Source organism: Gobius niger, assembly GCF_951799975.1.
Source record: "Gobius niger genome assembly, chromosome: 1".
NCBI lineage: Eukaryota > Metazoa > Chordata > Actinopteri > Gobiiformes > Gobiidae > Gobius > Gobius niger.
Window position 1 is genome coordinate 53,422,067 of NC_136852.1, and position 25,798 is coordinate 53,447,864.

At 38.6% G+C, this 25,798-nt stretch overlaps 1 protein-coding gene across 1 annotated transcript in view; it reads left to right on the forward strand.

Moving 5' to 3' along the window:
- Positions 1 to 25,798, forward strand: part of grk5l (G protein-coupled receptor kinase 5 like) — a 37,168-nt gene that overhangs the window by 1,045 nt on the left and 10,325 nt on the right. Inside the window, exons 2-4 of the mRNA XM_079562384.1 lie at positions 19,179 to 19,274; positions 19,348 to 19,460; positions 25,020 to 25,097. Of these exons, the coding sequence (XP_079418510.1) occupies positions 19,179 to 19,274; positions 19,348 to 19,460; positions 25,020 to 25,097 (287 nt within the window). The remainder of the gene's footprint in view (positions 1 to 19,178; positions 19,275 to 19,347; positions 19,461 to 25,019; positions 25,098 to 25,798) is intronic.

Sequence of the window (25,798 nt, forward strand, 5' to 3'; positions counted from 1 at the left end):
CAATAACATGGCCTGGCATTATTATACTGTTGATAATGACTTATTTACAAGGAAGAGTCACTGTCCGGCCAAAAGGAATAGTCTGAAGATGCTTGGCATATAATCTGACTATTTGTAATGAATGGGAAAATGTATTTGAAAGATGAGCAAGTCTTCAGATTAGTTAATAAAAATTGCATTGTCACACATTTCAGCATATTATAAACACAACACTTTAATTCATGAGTGTGTTTTACTGTATACATAGAAAGAGACTTCAGTGTGTGAATATGGTTTATTAACTCTATCTTTATTATTAGGGCTGGCTGGGCTACCTGTTCGCTTATGTTGAGATGATTTGGCCTTTCTGTCTGTACTTTCAGAGACTGGCCTGCCCTGATATCATGCAAAACATTATGTAGCGCACGTATGCATTTACAAAAGGAAGCGTTTGCACAGTGTTTCTCAAAAGTTTTGCATCAACTGCAAACATCTACAATATTTGTCTGAAAAGTATCTTCTTAGTTGAAAAATAATTGGCATCATTGATTAGGGACCACAATTGAACTCAGAGTCATCTGACACCACAGTTTGGGAACCATTTCACTAGAAGGCACGTGTCATTTGTTTGAGCTTGTTACAAGTGTATATTCGGTTGTGTCCTTTAGATTGTGAATCATGGTTTAGCTTACAAGTCCCACTGCCAAAGGCTGTGTGGACACTGCTCTATAGCAAGTGTCCACTGTACACAGAGACTCATTTAGGCTCACAGAGAGGCGAACTGACAGAATCTGATTATGGGTGAATCTAAAAGTGCCCCACTTTGTTTACGGAATAGAGGGACAGTGTCTTGGACTAGAGTTTGGATAACATTTGCATACTTGTTAGACAACTGGCCCGGTTGACTTTGAACTCAACATTCAATAATATACAGTATGTAAATCTGCATTATAGACCAGTATGTTCGGTGATATAGACTCATATTTATACAGGTGCTGGTCATATAATTAGAATATCATGAAAAAGTTCATTTATTTCTGTAATGCATCTTAAAATTTGAAACTAATATATGATATAGACTCATTATATGCCACATGTCAAGCCTTTGTTTGTTGTAATTTTGATGATTATGGCTTACAGTACATTTTCAAAATATTCTAATTTTATGAGATTTTTAATTTGGGATTTTTACAAGGTGAGCCATAATCATCAAAATGATAATATGCTATACATACATCTCACTTTCCATGTGAGAATCTAATATATGAGTCTATCATATCTTAGCTTCACATTTTAAGTTGAATAACAGAAGTGAATGTTCTTTTTCATGATATGACGAGCACATGTTTCTTTTTGTTTCATTTGTGTTTCAAAGTTGTATTTTATCAACAAAGTAATTTACCTTTTTGTGACCCAATGTCTGCATGGGTGGTTATCATGGCGCACAGTGGTCTCTTCAACGGATCAACTCTTTTGTCGGTTTTCTGGTGAGAGGGTCCGTCAGCAGTGAAAACCTACCAGAAAACAATTGACCCTGAAGCATTATAGAGGCCGCTGTGATGGAAAATAGAGCTGAAATAAAGTGAGTCACTGAAAGGTAGAATATGCACAAATAAAAAGTTAATTTTTCACATAAAAAGTTGCATAATGCACCTTTAATGCATTGTTTTGATGTTTGTTTTATTGGTCTTAATGGCAATGGGTTGTTAGTTTCGTCGTCTCCCACGTACATGTTATTCATAGAAATGCGAGTGGTTATGAAGAAAACAAATAAATTGGTATTTATTGTATTACACCCCAACGCCCACATAACCTCTAAACTATTTTTCATTTTTAGTACCTTGCTCACCAGAAATGATTATCTCCAAACATATTTAAAATCCATTCAAATGTATTGCAAGCCAAGACAGTTTTCTTGAACAGCAGCATCTGAGGCACATGAGATAGATGTAGCCCATCAGCGATTTAATCAAATTGATCATTACATAACAAACTGAGTGGGCTACTGCCATCCGAGCTCCGTCTTCCTGTGGAGCCTCTAACATGGGCAGTGATGAAGGAGATGATGGTGTTGTGGAGGGGAAAAACAGCCTAATGTCCAGGATGGTCATCTGAGTGTCATCTGACATCTCCTGTTAGCCATGTCGAAGAGCCATGTAATACTATTGCACTGACATGAAGGGGGCCAGTCAGCTGCGCGATGTAACGGCCACGGCGATTTGTGGAAAGCATTCATCAAGCTGCTGTGGCTGATTGTTAGTGGTAGAGAAGGGCCGTGCAGTTGCAAATATGTTATGGTTGTGTGGACTACAGCTCTAAAGTTTTTATTGTTGCAAATGTTCTTAAACAGTTGTCAAATGGATTGGGTTGTTTAAGTTAGATTTGAAAGAACCTTTGCTACAACTGGCTTTATACACATTTATAGTTTTAGTTTTCAGTAGGCATTATATTACCTAAAGAATCACAGTCCTCGCAATATTTCGAACTTCAACTACTAAAGTTGCACATTCAAGTAATTCAGTATTCAGTAATTAGTTGTGCAGCCCTCTTTGTCCTGTTCTTTGTTCATACCTTTGTAATCCTGGTTTAGATCTACAAGACATGCTATATTTGTGTCTGTTATAATCCAGGTCTTCAAATAGTTTAAGTTTTGCACTTTTTATGTCATTAAACAAGCAGCTTTTATAAACTACTTTTACAGTATATCTAATGCAAAACAGTTTAATAAACTGTGCGTATATATTTACGTAAATGTATTTGTGCAATAGCCGCCTGAGCACACACAGACAGAGCCTGTTTAATAACCTGATAAATACAGTGAGTGTTCGCTCTTGGGGGGGCGTGGGCAGAATTCCTATGTTAAAACGTAAACTTGACATCATTACAGGAGCTCATTATACAATGTGTTTGTGTCTGTGTGCTCCCCATTCACAACTCTCTTTGGCTGGCAGCCGCTGCAGATTCCAGGCCTGCCAGTGCCGACATCATTTGCCGTCAAAGTGAATGGGAGTTAAAGGGGAAAACAGCATTACTGCGTCCAGATGCCTTCCTTGAATTGCGGTAATGGAGCTGGGGTATTTAGTCTGGACCCGTTTACAGGATTCCTCTCCACCGCCGGCTGGTTCTTAGCCTGCGCTGTCACTTTTACCAAGTTCTGTCACAAAACAATTCTTATAATTGCAACTCTTCACCTGAAGTGATATTGGTTTCCACTTCAACATTATTTTACTTGATTGATAAACAAAGGCAAATTTCTTGTAGCTAAATAATACAGTATTAAAAATACTCGCAAAGAGCAAGTCAAATAATAAAATATGAACAAAATTAGTAACTTACGCCATCCTGACTTGGAGCATACTCAAATAATTCTGTAACTCCTATGACGAGCATTTATTTTGGTCCTCTATAGTGGGATACAGCACTTTTCTCTCCATTTTTCTTACTCCATTCAATAATTTGCAGTCTTTGTTTAGTAAACATGTACAACTATCCCATCCATTCATCTTCGCCCATTTAGATGTTGCTGTGTTGCTGGATCCTTTGCCAAAACAATCCCCCTGAGGCTGGGACCGGTTAGTGGTTGGATGCGCTGACAGCCAAGTGTCCTACCTTTTGTAAACAATTACTTAAACTTTAATTAAACCTTTAATTCTAGTTTATCAACATTATAAGCCCTTGGTTTTACAGGTTTTATTCAGATTAGTTTCCATGTCTTAATCCCTGTTTAATTACTTTAATCCTGAGTCAAACATGCTTACAAGCCAATCTGCCAAATTCAAGTTCTGACTAATCCCGAAGATGCCTAGCTGATATTTTGGTGAAAGATAACAAGATAAGGAGCACTCAAGTAATTTGTGTCGGCTTCGAACTTGCCGGGAGCACCTTTGTTGGACAGAGAGTGTGTGCAAGTGAGAAGGACCGACTAAGTGACTTAAATATGAAAACAGCTGAGTAAGCTTCCTCTCCAATCACAAAATCTTGGACAAACCTTCATGCCATTGAAAATATCTATACAGATGTTTGAAGAGGACATCTGAATAGATGTCACTCTTCCTTCTTGCATGGGAAAAAGCATGTTGACCGCTTACAAGCACCATGGACACTTCTCAATGGATCATGAGATAATGCAGACAACTTTAATGCGGCTGCTGACTGGAGAGGTTATAATATCTTTTACCTCTTTTTGGCTTATTTTCATCTCAGTGGTGTCCTGCCAAGTGTGTGTTTGTATAAATATGTTGATTAATACAACCAGTTGTGCAATTATCGCCAATTTTAATTTGTTTTTCTTATTTTATTTTCTGGCTACCCAGGAACAGTGCAGTTCCAGCCAAAAGGTTTGAAATCACAGATTTGACACATTTATTTATTTGACATCGTGTGTATGAAGGGTGGATGAAACAAAAATTCTTTGACAAACGGGCGTGTGAATTTGATTAACGTGAATGTGGTGAAAGCACATCTAAATTAAAAACTGACACATGTATAATGACTTGTATTGATAAAAAACAGGTTATTTTGATCAAAGTTGTTTTTATCAATTCACGAATGGTTTCATCAAGTCAAGTTTTTTAATCATTTTACATATGTCAGTTTTTAATTTCTAAGTACTTTCATCACATTTCCATTTGTCAAATTCACAGTCCCTTTTATCACATAATTATTGTTACTTCCATCCTTCATGTGTGTGGGCCAAATGAAGTAAAAACAATCATCTTAAGCAGTTTTTATCTATCTTGCGATATATTGTGGCTTATTTGCTGTAGCTATTGAGATAATGCGGTGGTGGTCGGGATAGATACTTTAATTGCATTTGAATTACCAGTATGAGTTGTAAGCGCTCTCTCTTCATTTCTTGCGAGCTTACTTGCAAATTAAAGGGAATACGCCACACATCTATCTAGCACATTTTTGCATTGTTCCCTGCAAACGTCCAAAAGAGAAGTGCCGATAGCCCTCTCTCGTCCACACCATATCACAAGGCTGGCTGTGTTTTGAGTAGGAGTGTGACTCATTTTTTCTTGAGTGGAAAAATTCTGCTCTCTGGCTCTTACTATCTCTATTGTTGTTGCTGCCTCTACCCACACATATAGTACACGTAACTCCGCTGGATGCAACAAGTTTGTGCCTGTTCTCTGCGGGTCGAAGAAAGGCATTCTGGGAAATAATTATGTGAAGTAGACGAGGGGTTTTAAGGGAAAGTGGAAGCGGGGAAAAATGTGCTGTTTGACAGATCTTCACAAAGGTACTCGTGGTATGCAGGGAAGCGATGATATCTAAGAGTACGTGACAGGTGTATGCTCTATGATCCAGCCTTACTGAGATGATTGCCTCAGCCACATATTTCCCCCGAAACAGGATAAATCAATCTACGCTCAGTCCTGCAAGATGTTGATGACGCCCCAAAACGAACCACCCAAAAATGGTTGTGGTCCACATTTCTTTCTTTTAGACTTAAAGCTGCATTATGCAACTTTTTATGCGGGAAAAAAAAAAGGTGACATTTATACATATTTGTCCTTGCAATGACCCAGCGGCTGTATGAGAGGTCATCATGGCACCTTTACTTTCCATCGCAGTGGCTTATAGGACGCTCCAAGATCAATTGCTTGGAAGGTTTTCTCTGCTGACAGACCCTCACGCCAGTAAACATACAAAACAATTGATCCTGGAGTGCTGTAGAGGCCACTGTGATTGAAAATAGACAACATGCTAAACACACATACAGTCGCTGGGTCACTACAAGGTGAAATACAAACATATATCAAGTTATGTTTTCCGCATAAAAAGTTCCATAATGCACCTTTAATTTTTGCTTAAATCCGCTGTATCCTTTCTTCCCGTTCTCAAACAGCAGCAGAAAGGAAATTCTTCACTTTTGCACCATCAACTCACCCAGAACTCGTAGTAGTAGTATAGAGATGTGATACTTACTGCAGCAACTGAAGCATTTCTATGTACAAGTATTAGTATGATAGGTCATATTGATCTGGTCCTCCCTTCCTTTTTTTTAACCTCTTAACCCCCGCCTGAACCAAGTGCATTTTACCCAGTTGAGTATTAGAGTTCAATTTGAAAGCTAAGACCTACAAAACTATAATCTAAGCTTCGTCCTCGTTATGATTGTCACGGTTTTGTCCTTATTATTTGTGCTTTCATCACATTTTTGTTGCTTTTTTGACATGTATTGGTCACAACCAAAGCAATGAAGACATGATAAAAGTGCAACAAAAAAAGTCAATAACAAAAGCAAGGAAGAAGCTTAGATTAGTTTTGTAGGTCTTAGCTTTCAAATGAGGCGTTACCCTGGCCTATAGTCTGTCAGCTCCAGTCGGGAATTTTTAAAACTGGAGAAAATGTTCTCGGTTAAGGCGGGGGTTAAGAGGTTAAGAAATTGACCATATTTTCAGTATTTTTGGATTACATAATAGGTATTTAGATCTCCGTACAATTATATTTATTCATATTAAAAAACATTGTTGTGTACCACTGCTCATACAGTAAATTTCGGATACTTGTTTTATATACTGTTCTTTACTTCTGTCTATGCAAAAATATTTTTCATTTGCATTGACTCATTTCTATATGTTTGCAAAGACTCATTATTTCATGTTCAAATATTAAAAGATGGTGAGATCATCATCACTATGTTTATCTAGTTATCAAGTTTTGCATAAGATGGAAACGATAAGCCTGAACTTCCCAACCACATTTGTTCTCTGAGTTGATGTCCTCGCTATAGCAGTTTCTCATTCAGTAGTTAATCCTCCTTTTCTTCATGACTCCACTACTTTTTTTCTTCTTCATGGGATGTTGTCATAAGAGAAACAAAAGCCCATGGAATGTCAACAGCGGAGTAGAAGTCAGCTAACAAACGTCTTAATGTGTGGGTTTTAAGGCCACACAGGAAGTTGAGGGCAGCTTGAAAGGAAAGAGTTGACAAGGGCAATGTAATCATTCTAACCCTGTATCCGGTCTGCTTTTTGGTGCTGTTGCTGTAGGTGCTGTCTCTTTCTACTCAGGTAAACTATGAAATACATCAGTGTTTGCCAAACTGTGGTACAAGGCCAAACCTGTGCTCTGTGAATAAGCTTGTCTTGCTTTAATCTTGTTTAGAAAGTGTTTAAGATCTTGTTTATCTCAAATTGTGTATTTTTAGGGACCTATTTTTCTTTACGCATTTCATTTCTCTCGACGTTCCCTTTTCTTTTTACTTGATCCTAAAAAAATCTCAGGCCAGAACTTTTTTCAATTAATTCATATTAATTAATTACATAAGGTTTAATGCGATTAAAAACATTAATCGAAATTAATCACAATTTACTCTACCGGAGCAGACACTTTTTCAGTTTACTTTATCCTGCAAGATGTTGCTTAGAGACAAACACCGCGTAAAACCAAAAACAATTGTACTGTCAGTCTTGTTCATTCACACAGTTAAGCTGACACAAACTTATTTAAAAAGAATCATTGTCCAAGGTCTTGGGGCAGGACAAAATATATCAAACTGCACTTGTCTTTGAAACATACAGGATTCACATCTCCACTTCAAATAAATATACCTCTAAAAAATAAATACAACCCCTAAATGATGCTTAAATATGATCAATTGCAATGAATTACAAATACTATAATTAAAGCACTACTAACTTGTAACTTGTTTACCTTAATTAATTCTTTCCGTAGTCCCTCTGGGACAAGTGTTGATGGGATGATAGGTGGTCTCTCATCTCTCTCTGGCCAGAAAACCACAATTGCTACTTTCCTGCCTCCGGGTCGGAGGCCCCAATACACGCTAATGGAGCCTTGGCTGTAAACAGTATTTACACCCAAGTTTGAGTGAGAAAAATTATCTCCATTATGTAATTGGATGTACAATATCCTTCTCTCCTTTTGTCTTTTCTGTCAGCGTAGTACAGGGGTCACCACTGTGGTGCCCGCGGGCACCCAGGGGCCCTTTGGGGCATGTCTACTGGCCCTTGGGACCTTTTCTAAAGTGTAAAACACTTCATTTTCTTGAATCTAATTCTTAAAATTACAGTTATTTCGGTTCTTGTGACTCAGTATGAGTTTAAAATAAAGCTATTTTAATATAATATGGGGTCAATATCCTATAAGTGAACAGTGTACGTTTAAGTCTTTAGGATTTGTTTTTAACTGGTAGCCCTCGAACAACTTAATGCTCTTAAAGTAGCCCTCAGCTGAAATAAGGTTGGTGACCCCTGGCGTAGTATTTACTCTCACGGACAATTAATGAGTAAAAAACTGCAACATGCTGCGACACCTGCAGTGGCGCTTATGGCCTCCAGGGGCACGAGATACTCACGGTAGTACAGCGGTTAGCGCTCGTGCTTCACAGTTAGAAGGTCCGGGTTCGATTCCCACCTGGACGGGGCCTTTCTGTGTGGAGTTTGCAGGTTTGTAGGTACTCCGGTTTCCCCTACCACTAAAAACATGTACAATAGGCCAGGATGAATGAGAGTGTGTTTGAGATTGCGACTGGGGGACGACGGATGGAAATTAGCCCAAGGCTACAATCCGGTGTGGCTTGTTCATTAACATGCACTGTCCCTACCAAATAAACCAATAAACTAAACTAAACTAAACTACTGCTTTAACTCCACCACTAAAAAAAAAGCTTTGCTGTTTTGAATTGTGTTTTGTTAACCACATTTTAGCTCTGGATTACCTGGGCTAGAGCTACTGTGATTTATCTTGATGTTTGTTTTAAAAAGTACATTGCGAGGAAGTAAATCTTGGCGTGACAATTTTGAGAACAATTACAATAAACAATTGTAGTTTAAGTACGTGTTTTTGCACTCGTGCCCTATGATATGATATCTTTTCATATGGGCTCTGTCCAAACAGCTTTGTAGGTACACAAACACTGCAGCGCCTTATTGCAGCTGGACTCTGCTCTGTCCCTCCTGGTTGTTGTGGTTATAGATGAACAAATAGCACTTACAGTATTACCCAGCATGCTCTATCCTCGGGCGCGTTATGTAATTTGACTTTATTGAATATGTGGGCTGTATGGGGATGTTTTCCCTCTCGCATTCCATATTTGATTTATTTTTAGATCAGGAAACTTGTGCCACCTGACTCTTCCCAACACTTCAGGAAATGTAGCTTGCTCTCTGCGCCGCTGTCAGATTTCAGCCACTGCTTTATCTCAGCGCGAAAGCTGCTTTTATGTGGCTCAGATCTGATTCAGTGGTGGCTCTCTGTCTATTGAAAACTGTGCCATTTCAAAATAAGTTCACTTGTGTTTTCATACAGTCACTAATATGTTATGTTATACTTCATTAGGCAAAAACACTGTGACTAGTACGACTACTCTTGTACCTACAACTGTACTTTTTTATTTTCTATTTTGAGATGCACTTGAGCAATTGGAGCAGTGTTTCTCAATCCTTTTACACCAACTAATACCCACCACAAAAAATATTTAGCTTTCCAAGTATCTGCAGATCTTATCCACATATAAACCAGGCACAAAGGAGGTATAAACGTGGTCTAACTCATAACTAAAGTAAAGTTCTAACCAAAGGAAAGACAAATATGTGTTTGAAAGTTACACAAAGGGTACACCTGCAGAAACTGTGCATAGTTTGAGCAACGTGAAACACTGCATGTAGAATAAGTGCATTATTTCGTACCCGTGAATTGATATAGTTTTCACCAGTGGCATTATGGCATTGTAAGGAGAGACGCCATTGTTCTGAGTCGACCCTTCACAAAGCCATGACTGAGCATGATACAGTCACGCGTGAAACAGAGTAAACATGGCCTTATACAGTTACTTTGTGACAACTGTCAGCGCTCGCCGACTCCGAGGTCACGGACTGGTTTGACTACCTCATTTTGTATTAACAAATCACCTCTGCCCTTGGGAACGTTTCTATTTATAGATGTATGCTCTACAAGGATGTTTGGACTAAAACAGTTGTAGATATGCTATAGTACATTTAAGCTTTTGTATGTGTTTCATTAAAAAAGCTTTAGATCAGTTCTGCTATGATGTTTCTTTTCTTGAGCTGCAAAATATATGTTTTTTTAAAGATTGATGCCGTATCCATGTTGCAAGGAGCCACAATACTATAAATAAGGTCCTAAAACAATAACGCATGGTAACTATAGTGTATATGTAACCATGTTTTAGTAGTAACCAAGTGTAGTAGCACATGAGCTAAGTTTCAAGATGTCCGTATGGGTTTTTTGGTTATATACAATAAACAAAGTGTATTTATCCACCAGAACAAGACAAGGCACATTTTTACACAACACGATTTTAGCCACTGTTTGAGCTCTCTGCTAAAGATGTTGATATTAGTCTGCAGTTTTAGTTCAGTGGGGAGGGAGTTCCACAGTTTAGCCGCCTTGAAGGAGAAGCTGGACTGTCCGAATGATTTGGGAGCAGACAGTTCCCACTGACAGAGGCTCTGGAGAGTCTAAGCGAGGCCTGACTTCACACCATGAGACAGTTGTTCAAACAATTAAAAGTACATTTATAAATCGTTTTTGTATATTTTGTTTTGTGTAATAATAGCAATATTACCATAACTTCAAAACTCAAGACAAAAAATGTTCTCGTATTGTGCCGCCTTGGTCCTTCGTATTAGATTGAGCAGTTTGAATTTACCTTAAATGTATGTAACGGGAGAAGCTTGGAGCCTCCATGCTAAATACGGCTCCTCAAAGGTTACAGTCAGTTGTTATTGTCCGAGCGGCCCACAGTGTTTGCACTGATAAGATCACGTTTTATTGTCTATGACTGATTCTGACTTTATGACCCTCAATAAGTGATTTCACATCTGACCTTGTAGCTGCTTTGACAATAGCGTCTGGTGAATTCCCCTCGTCACACGTTTTCCCGAGCGCATTTGCAGATGTTGTCCATAGATTGTCTCTTTATTGCCGAGGTGATGAGGCAGATGTAGATGGTAATATTTGAGCTGGAAAGAGGGACCGGCATGACTTCATATTGGAACAAAGAGCGTCTTCCTACTATAGTTCCTCCCTGAGCTCTGAGCAGGGCAGTGCTTCCCTCGTGCTTCCTGTGGCTTCTACAAACCCTTTCAACGCATTCGCCTCTGAGTAAAGAAATATCAGCACAGTCATTTAAAACAATGTGCAAAAAGTTTAGTGAGGTGCTTTGATGATCTAAAAATAATGTATTTTCTTTATGTCAAATAATCGAGTGGATACGGGTTCATAATATATAGGAAAATAGCTATATTCAATACTTGTCATTGATATCGCAATAACAATATTATTGCAATATTTCTAAACCGTTTCAACACAGTACGTCATATTAAATGTACAGTTTTGTATAAATGTATAAAAACAAGATGAAAAAAAACCCACACATATCCAGGACTAAATGAAGGCTTAAATAGACCTAAATAAGTAAAATTATGACTAAAACTGGACTTTTTGTTTGAACAAAAAAAGGTAAATCGTAGTCAGATTATTTAGCAATATTCACCTTCTACTTCAATGGTGATAGGTTGCACACCTGCATTGTAAATCTGTCAGCTTTTTAAACACCGCTTTCTATGTTGCTCTGAAATCTAAATTGATTGTACAGCCAGTGTTGGAGTTGGAGCCAGTGCAAAGGAGCAGAAATGTAGAAGTGTGTTAGCGCCTCTCTGACCACCACTGTGTGACTCAACAGTGAAGCCGACATTTAGCAGATCAGACAAAGGAGGTGATGTGAGAATAGGCCACTGTTAGATAATCAGCCAGAGATCCACTGAACAAGGAGCTGATTTTGTGCCAAGAACAGATGAGTGGAGTCTTACTGAAGTTCTCTGCTTGACTTTTCAGCGTGTGGGAAGATCACATCTCACACGTATCGCACCTGCACTCAGCCTCGTTCTCACACTTCTACCTGCAAGTCCAGATGCGCCAACGCTTCATTTTATTGTCCATTTTCAAAGTGAATTATATGATTCCTATGAACTCTTTTGTCCGGGTTTTTGGAATTATTTCACATTAAAAAGAGTTTGGACCAGAATGTGGTTTGAGCATGAATCTTTTCCTGTTATAAATTTCATGACTATTTTAATTTTGAACAAAAAAACATTATTATAAAAATAAAGTAAAGCTTATACTTTAAAAGATTACCACCTCTCAAACTACTGATATAAAGGGTGGACTTCAGGGCATCATTTCGTGCCCATTTAAAGGGGAAGCTTGTTTGTGTTTTTTCATAAAGTAATCAAAGGAATTGATTCAAAAAGTTGCACATGCAGATTTTATAGCCAATGACAAGTATTCTAACCGATAACAGGAATGTTAACACATTACAGCTGAGACATGCTCTCGCTTTAATTTGTTGGAGTTAAATGAACATCTGCAGAACGCCGGTAACCCCCTGGTGTCCTGCCAGGCAGACACCGTCCCACTGTGACCTTATTTCAGCTGCACTTGACGTGATGATGTCAGAGCTGCTAAGCAGCAGCACAAATAAAGGAGGCGACCACTTTGGCCACATGGAACAAATTAGACTGACAAGTTCCTGTGTGCAGTGTACCCACAACAGAGTGTATTTTGGCCCAAGTTTAAGTCACAGCGTATTGAGTTCAATACAAAATAAAGTACAAGGAGATTTAGCGGCTTTTAGACTTGCTCTGTGGACATGAAATGCATATTGAGCAGCCTGTCTCCTCTGGTCTATTAATGTAATACAAGTTTAAAAGCTTCCTGTGCGCCAAAGTTTACTGTCTTTTACAAGCTTCCCCCAGGAACTATTTTATAAAGTGCAGCCTCTAAAATCTTTCAACTTAATGACAATGTACTGTACACAGCACTCAGTATAATACACTAAAAGCATGGTATATTTAGGCCAGGGACAATAATGTGAGAAGTCTTGAGGCACAGAGACAGACAGGAAATAGCATGTTAGATGTGCATGGATAACTCTAGGATGAATTACTTATTTATAAAGATGTGTTTTGGGTGTGTCTGTCTGTGGATGCTGAAGTCTTGTATCCAGACTGGAGTCAAATAATACTAGGTCGACTCAAAATGACAAATGCAGCCTCACTCACGAGCTATTCTCAGTATTGTAATCTATTTCAACACTGTTCTTACTCTAAGTATAGCTTTGGTTCTGTGGTGATGACACTACAATGATTGCGCTTAAGTGGGCGGAACCACCATCTAACAAATATCACAAAAAAGGAATGATGGTGTTTTTGCATTGTGTTTTGGATGAACAACCACAACTACATCTTAATTTCTATTGGATAAAGTCCACACTCTGCAAAAATGACCATCTTAATAAAATAAATGTCTTGCAACGGATTGAAATAAGTTAATCATGCTGATTTAGTTTTGGTTTGGACTGCTTTGAAATGAGATTGGCAACGGAACAGCATTATATCATTTAGACTTACGACAAATGAGACAAAAAGAGTTGTGTACTAAGAATATAAACGTGCTGTTCTTTTTAATTGGTCTTACTTGTCCAGACTTGTCCAAACGTACAAAAGGTTCAGGATAAATAATCTTGATTCATGCAATTTTTTAATGTAATGGTAATTTGTTCCAGGGCAAACAAATGTAGGTGATCCTAAATGTACATTGCTTTCCTGTTACAAAAGATGTAACTCAGTGTGACGTGTCGTGAAGTCATTGAGTTCCTGCTTTGCATTTTAGGAAAACTGCATGTTACATTTGTTAATGCAAAAGCGTATGACCTTATTTGACCCTGGAGCACCCAGAGCAGTAGCCGTTCTGGTGTGAGTCACAGGCTGCTGGTGTTTTAGCCACAATAATGATGAAAATGAGAGAAATAAAGATGTGAATGAAGAGCCATCACAGGCCTTAGACGGTTCAAAAAGTTGATTTTCTCAGTGTTGTGTGGCAGTTGAATGCATGGAGGAGCAACAATGTTCGGGACAATAATTTTGCCACGGTCTACAGCCTCCTGGCAGTAGCAGCTCATTGTTTGGAGTTTAGGAGTAAAATAATTTTTTGGAGTGGACAGCATTCATCATTTGTTTAAGCTGAGATATTTATTCATTTATTTATTTGTCTTGTCTGTTCATACATTTTATTTATATTTACCCGACTTATATTTATTTGAAGAAAAAAAAATACTAATTTTAATTGAAAAACAACATTGATCAATATGTCTGTAGGCTCTCAGTCGTAGAGGAGTTGTACATCTTTGATGAAGGTTCTTGAGTCATACTTTGTACTCTAGTTAAAGGGATATTTCAGGATTTTTGACATAGGGCCATTTTCATTTCATTTCCTAGTTATCCAGTGTGTTGTTGATTTCTGGAGATTTTTTTATTTTTTATTCATGCAGTCCTTATATTTGAAGAGTTTAGTGGTGCTAGGCTAGTGCTAGGTTAGCGCATTTCTATGGTAACAGCTAGCCTGCATTAAAATCAGTCGCTCCACAGTGCACCTGAGGCAAATCACTTATAAATCCAACGATATAAATGTCGAATAACTTATATTTGTGCAGCATCAGCTTTGTGGGTGTGTAAGCTACGCAGCAGCGGAGTGATCTGCTAGAAAATAGTCCCTCAAAATGCGGTAATTCACGTGACGCAAGTTCAGTTATATTTCAAAAATGACTCTATCAACACAGACATTTATATCAGTAGTCTGGTGTTTTAAGTGATTTGCCTCAGGTGCACTGTGGAGTGGGAATTTAATGCAGGCTAGCTGGTACCGTAGAAATGCACTAGCCTAGCACTAGCCTAGGACCACTAAACTCTTATATATATTATCTTAAAATATAAGGACTGCATGAATTTTAAAAAAAAACATCTCCAGAAATCAACAACACTCTGGCTAACTAGGAAATGACGCCCTATGTCAAAATTCTTAAAATATCCTTAAGCTCTAAAGAGGCATATTTGGCTCCGCTCCCCTTGTGTCTGCATCTCCGGGACCATAACTTTCGCATACAAATACTGACAGTCATATTTTTCACCTCTCCGTGTTCAGTGGACTCTCAGCAACAAATTCATCCACTCCAATTTCAAATCGACAGATCCCAGCTCAAAAAGCAATCCACAATATGTCAATTCATCATAATTCATTGTACATATTGACAAATAAATGCTATTGTGTCATGTTTTTGAAAAAAATGGTGTTAATTTTTAGACAGGGAATACAATTTTGTGACCTGATATGTCCCTATGGCTAAAATATTTATTTTCTGCAAAAAAGGAAATAAATAAATAAATTGTAATTTGTTTTTTTTTATTTGTTTTTTAAGTTGGCACAATTTGGCGCAGTTAGATTCCGCCTGGACTGTTTTTTAATAAAGCATGTATAACTTTAGTGTTTTGACCTACTGGTATTTTGTTGACTACAGGGCGCACATATTATATTGATTTTTTCCATTTCTGTTCTTATTTGCTACAGCACAGACAGAGAAAGAGCATTTTTAGGTGCAAATATGTGTTTTTCATTTAGGCGGAATTTTGATTTTTCTGTTTCAAACTAATTTTTACTTACTTTTACTTAACTGTAATTTTTTAAAATTATTTTTCACTTCAACAAAAAGTCCCAAGGATAGACTTTATTTTGGTACCAAGATTAGCCATCTACCCCTTGCAGAGGCTGAGTTAAACCCAAATAAACACATGTATAGCATTTTGGGGAAAAGGGCCCTAAACAAGAAAGGGTTAAAGTGCAGTCTTTTGGAAGGCTTTGTCAAACCTCCGTGAACCTGGCCCCTCATCATGCTTAGCTTAATATACAAAATATGTCAATCGCTTGTGCTTCGTTTGTGCTGTTTTGTGCTGTCAACATCTTTGTTTGTGCTGTTATCGTTTTTGAGATATTAATGATTGTTTTATTGGTCAGATCTGAGGTCACCCTGCCCATTATAAAGCTCCAAAACAGCTATAAGTTGTGTCAACCGGGTGCTCTACATCTGTGCTGTTTCCATTTGTGCTGGTTCGGTTTTAAACTATTGCAAACTTTAGAGCCTTTAGGCGTCCACGCTGGTCCTTTACCGAAGCACACGGCAACACTGCATGCAAAAAAGAATCATCAATATTAAAGGGGGGCAGCTTCACTCAGCTCTTTGTCAGCTCAGACTACATATCAATATGAGAACGAATATTGTGATTATTTCTCTTTTTTTGCCATATCGTCCAGTCTTCGCTAAAACCAAACAAACTGTAATGTCGACTGTAATGGACTTTTTCTTTACAACTTCAAAGGTTAGTCAACCAGCATAATGTAAATCATCTTAATAAGGCAAAATGCCCCTAAAACATTAGCGCAGCCTGATAATTGGTACAGTTACCGGTTTTCAAGGAGTGACTGTGTGTTAAATTAGGAAGTGTTTTCGTACTGCAGACATTTTGATGTGGAGCAGGTGCTGGTGGTTAATGATCCTCTGGGGGATATTTTGACTCCTGTTACTAATTTATGACATGTTTTTGTCTGTTTCCATAAACCGAAGTAACGCTGCCGATGCATCTCCTTCTATTAAACGTATGTTTCGTAAAATGTGAAGCATCTGCAGACTTACAAGATACGGAATCCTCCATCTGACTGAGATTTCCACATTTCCACATTCCACAGAGCCTAAAATAAAAGTTCATGACGACATAAAAATGTGCAAAATTTTGGTTTTAGTTGCGGATTTCAGTTCCTTCAGTCCGAGCCTTGCTTCGGTCCTGATTTTGTATTTTTGAATCAATTATCACTATTTAAAAAGAGGGTGAGAATACACACTATGGTATGCAAACAAGAGTGCGAATAGCGTAAGAAGGGGAAAGAGAAGGCCATAATGGAGGGCTTCTGATGGGAAACTGCCAGGCTTTTCACTCAGAGGCTGCAGCATGACGTAGTGCCATTCACATTCCTGCCTTATTACTTAAAGATGTCATTGCTTCCTCTGTTCTGGGTCTGTTCTGGGTCTGTTCTGTGTGTCTCTCGGTGGGCAGACAGCAGCGCACTGGGAGCGGCTCGAGGAAATCCCTGTCACTCCATTTATTAGGGTTGGCTTCTCAAATGGGAAGCAAAATAAACATCCAAAAACGCAACGGAAAACGGCGACACAATGAGTTCGTCCGAGCGTAAAGAGTGCGAGCGGTGGAGGTTAACGAGGACAGGAAGAGCTTGGTTAATTAGCAGAGTGTAGTGTGTCTACATAGACCGATAATCCCAGAAGGAACCCTAGAGGGGGGAGACTTGAGGATATATTGTTGCCGTTTCGATTGTGTTTTAATAATGATAGCCTTGGTTTATGTCGCCTTTTCTTAAGCCGTTATTCAAAGTTCTTAGCATTCAACCAAAAAAACATGTCAGCACAAAACAAACATTTTGACAGAGTGCATATACTGGATGTTGTTGTCGATTGCTATATGGTACTGTCCCATAGAACCTCTCCCTGCTCGTCTCTGTCTTTGACACTAACTGTCCTTCTGTGTAATAAAATCTACAAGACAAAACATGTTTTTAAAAAAAACATATTAATTGAAAGAGAAAGTGCACTTTTAGAGGAGTACTACATAACTTGTTTACCTTAATAAATCCTTTTCGTAGTCCCTCTGGGGGTAATACAAGTGTTAAGGGGATGATTGGGGGGTCTTTCATCTCCCCCTGGTGTCTCTGGCCAGAAAACCACACTTGCAACTTGACTGCCACTGGGTCGGAGCACCAATACACATTAATGGAATCACAAAGAAGAAGCTAACAGGCTAACGGGCAACGCTAACTGCAGGTTAGCACCACTTAAACAGTATTAACCATAGATCTAATATAATAAAGGCTAGATGTCTTATGGCATCACCGGCGGCCATCTTGCCACAGGGAAGCTTTCTGGCGAGCTCTGTGGTATCTTAAGTAACACAATCCTCTTATCTCGCTGAAATCTTGACGGATTTACTAACGGTTTGGTTTCTTACGTCATTAACGTGGTTATAATTCTGAATGCTGAAACATGTTGAAATTGTAGATTTTCTTTTTATTCATATGTTTGCAGTGTCATAGCTACATCTCTGACGTTTATAACAAAGCAAACCGTTTGAAAATCGGTACAAAAACTGAGCTATGGTTATTTAAAAATTACATAAAACACAATGTTACGAGTGAGCGAGCTCCCTGTGGCCACCGTGTGCGGACGTCGACCTCCATTGACCAGCAGTGCGTACAAGACATCTAACCTTTATTATATGATATCTATGGTATTTACAGCCAAGTTTGAGTGAAAAAATTATGTCCATTGTGTAGTTGGATGTATAATATCCCTCTCTCCCGTTGTCTTTTCTACCAGTGTAGTATTTACCATCACGGACAATTAATGAGTAAAAAAACGCTACGACACCTGCAGTGGCGCTGATGGGGCATGAGTTACTTAGTACTGCTTTAAATTCAAGCTTAAAACAATAAACACTGCAATTCCCAAACAACCCAGTACAGATGACAGAACCTTTTCTACAACGGAAAACTCGTGCTACTGAGAGCTTACACAAACATCTAAAAACAATGAAATGTATTCTAGTCTGTTATCTGTCCAGGGAAGGCATCTGGTGGTAAAATAAATTGAGCTAAATCAACAAATCATTGCATGCAAGGGACAGGATATCTGCAGTCATGACCTCAGAAGCTGCATAAAACAAAATAAACTCATTCATGTTATGTGGATTTTGCTGGACTCCACAATGAAACTAATGCTGGATTATTCAGGGAGGAGGAATCCAGTCTGGCAGAGTCCCTGGTTCTGATGGGAACTAAGCGGGACAGAAAAGACTTTCTGTTTGTGTGACACACAACGACACACACACACAATCACACACTGGTCGACTTTCAGAGGAGGCCAGAGCGCGGACATCAGCGAAGCGAGGTTCACGCACAAAGCCAGACATGATTCACGGGTTTCATATACGTCCCGGGACTATAATTTCACTCAATCTGATGATAAACGCGCTTTTATTTCACTGCTGGTGTAACATGTAAAGTTGTAAACCATGAACTGAAAAAAAATAAATACTCCAACCCACACAGTAAAATGTTTTAGTATAATCATACTTTCCCTTCCTTATAGATTTACATGGAAGGCTATTAACTCAAAACACATTTTTCTCACATTCTTGTTTTTATATTAAAATAAAGTTAACCCCGTGAAGAAACAAATGATCGCTTCTCTGTGGTTGTAGATTGTAGGTGATAAACTGGTGATAACTGACACATTGCTTCCCGTTTTGCAGGTGGAGGAGGAAAGAGGAAAGGCCGCAGTAAAAAATGGAAGGAGATTCTCCGTTTCCCACACATAAGTCAGTGCGTGGACTTGTGCAGCACCATTGGTGAGTCTGAGCGTCTTGACAACACACAAGAGTGAGCCAGTGTGTGTTTTAAACAGTGCTTTACATTTTGCAGAAAGGGACTATGCCGGCATCTGTGACAAACAGCCCATTGGACGACTCCTCTTCCGCCTTTTCTGTGAGACCAGACCCAAACTGCAACGATGTATTCAGCTTCTGGATGCAATGGTAATGCTCAGATAATAAAGATTTCACTTATAAAAAATATCTGACAGCATCAATCAATACGGTATGACAAGGTGTTTTTGAAAATGGTTGTTGTAAAAATGTGTTGTTGAACTGGTGCCTCTTAACGGACTATAGTGAATGAATGTGAGCTGTTTAATGAGTGTTTCTATGTGCCAGCCTTACAAATACCACACTAAAAGCCCATAGTGACAATCATTTACAAGAAAATGATTAAACGGTCTGGTCTAAACATGGCAGTCTCCAAAGTTAACTCCTCTAACTCCCTCTGAACATTATATTTTGATTTCCATATTTATCCCAGGCAGGCTTTAACCTTCACCTTTCACTGTCGACGTGCCCTTTGAGCAAGACATTTCACCTCATAATCCCTTCACACTGTTTCTGCTTCTGGGTATGCACAAACAAGACATGCCCTACGAAGTGTGCACCCTTTTCAGTGCACTCATTCTGATTACAGCCATGGGTCACGCAGCACAGAGCAGACAATTAAACTGAGTAGTGATTATTCAACTAGCCCCCTCTGCCTCCTCTTCCTCTCACCAAACCCCTTTCTCCCCCGTCTAGACTATCCTCAAAGTTTTTATCTACCTCAAGAAAATGAAATGATTGCCGTACAATTACCGTTGTCGAAAAGAAAAAACGTTTAATCTAAAGTGCAGAAAAACTGAACTAAATTTAACCAAACTGACCACCTATAAACCAGCAGAGGTGGGTAAAGGAGCCAAAATATTGACTTAAGTAAATGAATACTCAAGTATAAGTAAAAAAGTGCTTGGAGAAAATGTTACTTGAGTACTATGTGTATTGAGTAACTGTTTGAGTGTAAATTTCTGATTTATGTTTCAGTTGTGACATAAATTATGAGAAATAAAACTTCTAATAATAATGTGATAATGTGAAAATCCTAATATTTCCAAAGATAATACCATTAAAATGTATTAACATATATATACTGTATTTCTGAAGAAAAAGGAGAATGAACCACAAACTAAATATATTTTAGGTCAACTTGAAGATTTTGTAGCTTTAAAATGTACTCACAGTGGAAGTAACTTTTTTGTTTGCTCAAGTAAGAGTAAATATACTAAAGATACTAGATTATTATCCAGGTGTAACAAAGGCAGGTCACCGAAGCTTATACAAGATAGTAATAACAAAACTTGCCAGGTCGAAGCCAGTTTTGTACTGGGTTGAAACCCGTTCTAAACTAATCCGGGAAAATGTCCAGAATTGAAAAAGGACTAAATCCAAATCCAAGCCTGGACTATAGCAGATCTGAACTACGACTGAACCCATTCGAAAAGCCTTTTAAACTCGCTCTATGAACACTGAAGTTTAAAGATTCATAATTTTCATGATAACCTTGTGCTCCAAAAAATGATGAACAGAACTTTCCTCGTCATAATGCTCATCTACATCATTTGGAAAAAATACTAGCATTTCGAGTTTGATGAGATGTGCGATTTGGAAATAGCATCAGTGTAATTGATGATCAGTTTCCATGGAGACGGGATATTCTCCTGCCTAAATAATTACGGTCCTTTCAAACAGCAGTTTCAGTGTCGTTATGATTAATTGTAGGCGTACTCTGCGTGCCTCCAGTGATGCCACAGCGGCACCACATCTTGAGAACCTCGCGTCTAAACGAATACCACCCACATGACACCTTTAAATTTCATCTATGCCTAGAATAACTTTGTGGCCATGTGACGGGACAGAAAGGGCAGCATTGTTTCCCACAGTGCTTTTTTTCCAACACGGCTTCCCCCCTCTCCACCACCCCCTCTTTAAGCACCCACACTAAAACGGGACGTCCCACCACATGGCATGGCCTAATTGTGTGCAGTACCTGTGACAAACTGCGTGGAGCAACCTATAAAAAAAAACATTGTGTGTCGACAGTGACCCAACTGGGGCCCGGGGGGTGACTTCAGACAGGGAAGAGCTTGGATTTCCAGTGATTGGATTACACCGAACTTGTGCACGGTTCATATAAGATTACCTTAAAATGTCATCTGCCAGCCACATATTCAGGAAAGTAGGTTAGCGCAGGTGAGAGCAAGTATCCAAGACCAGTGCTCGGGTAGAAGTAGTGGTTCGTCAAAATCATGTACTTAATGAAACTCACATATTTCCATCAATTAATGGACATACTCGGTTATATAGGAAGTCTTTTCAGTGTCATTAGCTAAAGAAAAACTTAATGTACAGCTTTCTGCTAATTTACTATAAAGCGGATGCAGAGCTTAAGTTTTGAAAGATGTTTTATTCCCAAATATGAAAGCTGAATATCTATAGCATTTGTGTTTATTCAATTTGTCTGATCTGGGGTCCACTGGGTCCTGTTACATCAGGAGCAGTGTGTGTGAGAGTAGCTCCGTTGTTTTATGTGTGTTCGATTCAAAAGTGCGACAGGGGCGTCTTCTGTTCCCTTTGGCTGACCCTCCCATCTGCGAAAGGCCCAGAGTCAGACAGTTCATTCTCTGTGTGTGTAATTTCTCTTTAATCTCAGATAACAAAGGCTCTGTTAATCAGGGCTTGGCAGCTTTCTTTGGTCCATGCCACAAGCTGTACATGACTCTGTTTAATGAGAAGGGAAGGACTGAATCACATTTACTTAAGAGACTTTTTACTGTCACTTGACACTTTGGCCAATTGAGTTTCAAGCCGAGGTGGGTTGAGTAGCCAAAATGTTCACTCAAGTAAGAGGAACACTACTTTTAAATAATATTACTCAAGTATAAATGTAGTGGCTGAAATAATTACTCAAGTGAGAGTTATTATTTGGAGTCAAAGGGACTTGGAGAACATTTTACTTGAGTAGTGTGAGTACTGAATAACTGTTTGAGTATTCATAATAATATAATAAGTGAATCCCCCAGTCAGGAGGTAGGTTCCCGGTACAATTTCGCTGCCCACTGCTCTTTACGGGTCGCGCCAGCGGCACCAAAGGATGGGTCAAAAGCAGTGGACAAATTTCCGGGGGACAATAAAGTACACCTTACACCTAACCTTACACAAAACAAGAAATGCATCTTTTTTTACGTGTCAAATTACTTTTTTCAATCTTTATTTATTCAGGGAAGGCCCAATGACAGTACGAGACTCTCTTTTTCATGAGCGCCCTGTTTCATAGCAACAATAACAATGCAACAATATAGTTTTTACAATATTTTCAAATTATGAATTAAAACAAGTACAATTTTCTTTATACATATCTAATACTAAGTGTTTTACATGTGAAAAAGGCACTAAAGAGTTCAATTGTAAAAGTCTTTGTAGTTCGTTCCATAAGAAAGGGACAAATTAAGATTTGTCACTTATTCACAGTGGCAAGAGTTTTACTTACTCAAGTAAAAGTACAGATACTTAATTCTAATATTACTCAAGTAGAAGTAAAATTACTGTATGAAAAAAATATTTTGCAAAAGTACAGTTACTTCAAAAAGTAGTGAGAAGTAGAAGTAAATGTAGTTGAGTACTACTCTGTCCTCAAGCAAACCAAAATCCGAGCACTTGAGATACTCCTACATTACTGCTGTGTACGTCTAATATAGTTTACAATGTTGTGGGTTGGAGGCCCTGCTCTGACAATTTGTCGAATGTCTCTCTCCGCCGATCACCCCCATTTGGTTTCTCATTTAAATGCGTTCAATTGCTTTTGTTTTACTGAAAATGGCATGCATAAAATGTACAACTAATTGGTTTGTGGCCTATGACCTCAAATTCTAGGCCGTTGTGAACGCAGCCTGTTCTTTTTGTTGGAGGGTTTTCTTGTGTCTCTGGGATCACATGCACAGACATATAGCTCTTGTTCGTATATGTGTGTGTATGTCTGCGTATAAAGCATGTGTTGTCGTGGAAAGCGGGTGACGCGGCTGTGACACGCTGACACTCGCGGACCTCCAGGAATCCCGAGTGTTTACTGAGCGGTTGCTGGGCGACGGGGCAGACAGAGATGCCCCGGGACAGTGGGGCTACTGCTTTGCCCCTTTTAAATTAAAGGCCTTTTCACTATGTGCTGTCCTTCAACATTATATTTAAGACGTAAAAATGAAAAAGAAACGTAAATATTATATAAAATAAGTCAAATATTTAGTTACTGCTTTTATTAGTATTATATGTTAAAATGGTGGTAGCGAGGTAGGTAGTGTAATAACATAATAATTGCATCAAAACAGGACCAAATCTAATTTATGTAATGGTAATCTGGTTTATCACAATCCTAATTCAGAAGATTGTAAATTACCAGGAAACATAGTCAGCATTGTTTTACTTTGTTAAAGTATGACAGGTTTAATGCTTTTGAAAATGTGACTTATTCAGATGGATAACATCAGTGGCATAATTATCATTTAATTTCAGTGAAGCAGCAATCTTAATGAAGAAATGTTTGCAAATTGCATTATCCCTTGATATGTTTTGATATTACCATCATATTACCATGTTACCACTGACTCAGGAATTAGGTCTGTCCCCATGGTGTTGCCGTACAGTTACACTTACCATATTAAAAATGTCGTCTTTCTACTTTTATTACTATTCTATAGCAAAGGATTTGACTGAGCAACTTTTATTTGTATTGGAGTTATATTAGATCAGAAGTACAGTACATTAAAGGGGCTAGATGCAAGTTCGCCAGTTCGCCATACTCACTACTGCCACCTCAGGTCATACGTGTAACTGCACCTTCTATATTAAGCTCATGCATGACGGCAATTTGGACCCAGTGTAACACGTTTTTGAGTGATAGTGCAGGATTTTAGAGGCAGTTGTGGTGAACAGGTCTGGGCTCATTCTACACATTAGGACATGGCTGTAACATGTAGGGGGATAAATATGCATTCAAAAATTGTAACATTTTTAATACTTCTGTATAGCCCTTTTAAGTAAACCACCTTTTTTTTTTTTTACATTGATTTCAAAACCGTGAATTGTATCAGTTCATAAATATTATATGTATCTATCCTCAGTGTGTGCCTAGTGTGGTGTCGCAGTCTGTGCCAGCAGCAGTTTTGATATGCAGAGTCAAGCGCAGCATATGGGAATGTGAGAGTGACTGTGAATCACACAAGTTACACAGAGAAAGCTGTCTTCGCCTCGGCCAAAACACCAGCCATGATGGACTGACGAGATATAGATATGCTCATAACAGCATTTTATCTAACTATTTTGCCTTTTTGTTTTTTATGCTTTCTTCAGTTTTAGTCAAAGCTTGAGTGCGTTATTTTGTTCTTCTTGTCGTAAAATTAGCCCCCAATTTTATCAGCTGCAATAAGAGAGTGTGGGCCCAGTCCTAAACAGCACAAAGGTGGTGCGCTGTCCTGTCCTTTGCCACCCGAAAACATGCTTATAAATCATGCACGTGAACAATCGGTATGTGCGGGAGTGTTTGTCCGAGCTATAAACGAGTTGGGGCCCTGGAGACCAGTTTAATCCCCAGTGCCTCCTTCTTTTATTGTTTGAAAATGGAAGAAATCAGGCTGTGTATACTGATATGCGAATGTTTATCTTGTCATTTGTCTCATTTCGTTTCAGGAAGACTATGAGGTGACGCCAGATGAAAAGCGCAAATGTCGAGGGGACCAGATCATCAAAACCTTTCTTACAAAAGACGTACGTTTTGTATCCATGGAAATCATTTTTAGACACACAGGCCTCTTCTGTTCTGTTTCTTTTATTCATATTAGGATGTACCGGGGAGTTTAGTCACATGTGATTCATGCGTACACCTGTGGAAAAGGCCTGTAAGCAAGGCAGTTAGGTTGAGTTATACCTCAATAAAAAATGCCGAAACCTTCACAAGGCCAGTGATGAAGAGTCTAATAAATAATGTGAAATGTTCAAAAATAGTTGGGAGTATACGAGGCAGAGGGCTGTGACGTATAGGCAGGTTGCAGTCCAAAAACTGTATGAGAGCAAGACTTAAGAAACTCGTAAAACATATCAAGTTAAAGGAGAGTAAATAAAGAATACTATAGAAAAAGACAGCTTTTTTTTCTCTCTTTCACATGCAACAAAAAGAACACAACTATTTTAAGGGTTTTTGTGTGATGGAGTACTATTACTTGCTTGTACATTTTCTTTCCAATTAACAGCAGAGTCAAACCATTTCAACAACATGTGATTCTTCCTGGTTTTGGTATTGTTCACAGATGTTTGTTTTAGTTTTCTACAATCAAAGGTTCCTTTAGAGCAGGGGCAGGCAACGTCAGGCCCGAGGGCCAAAACCGGCCCTCCATCATAGAACCTCTGGCCCTCAAGAGGATTTTGAGGAATATTGTTAAACAAATCAGAGATCAAATGCCTGTTAAAGT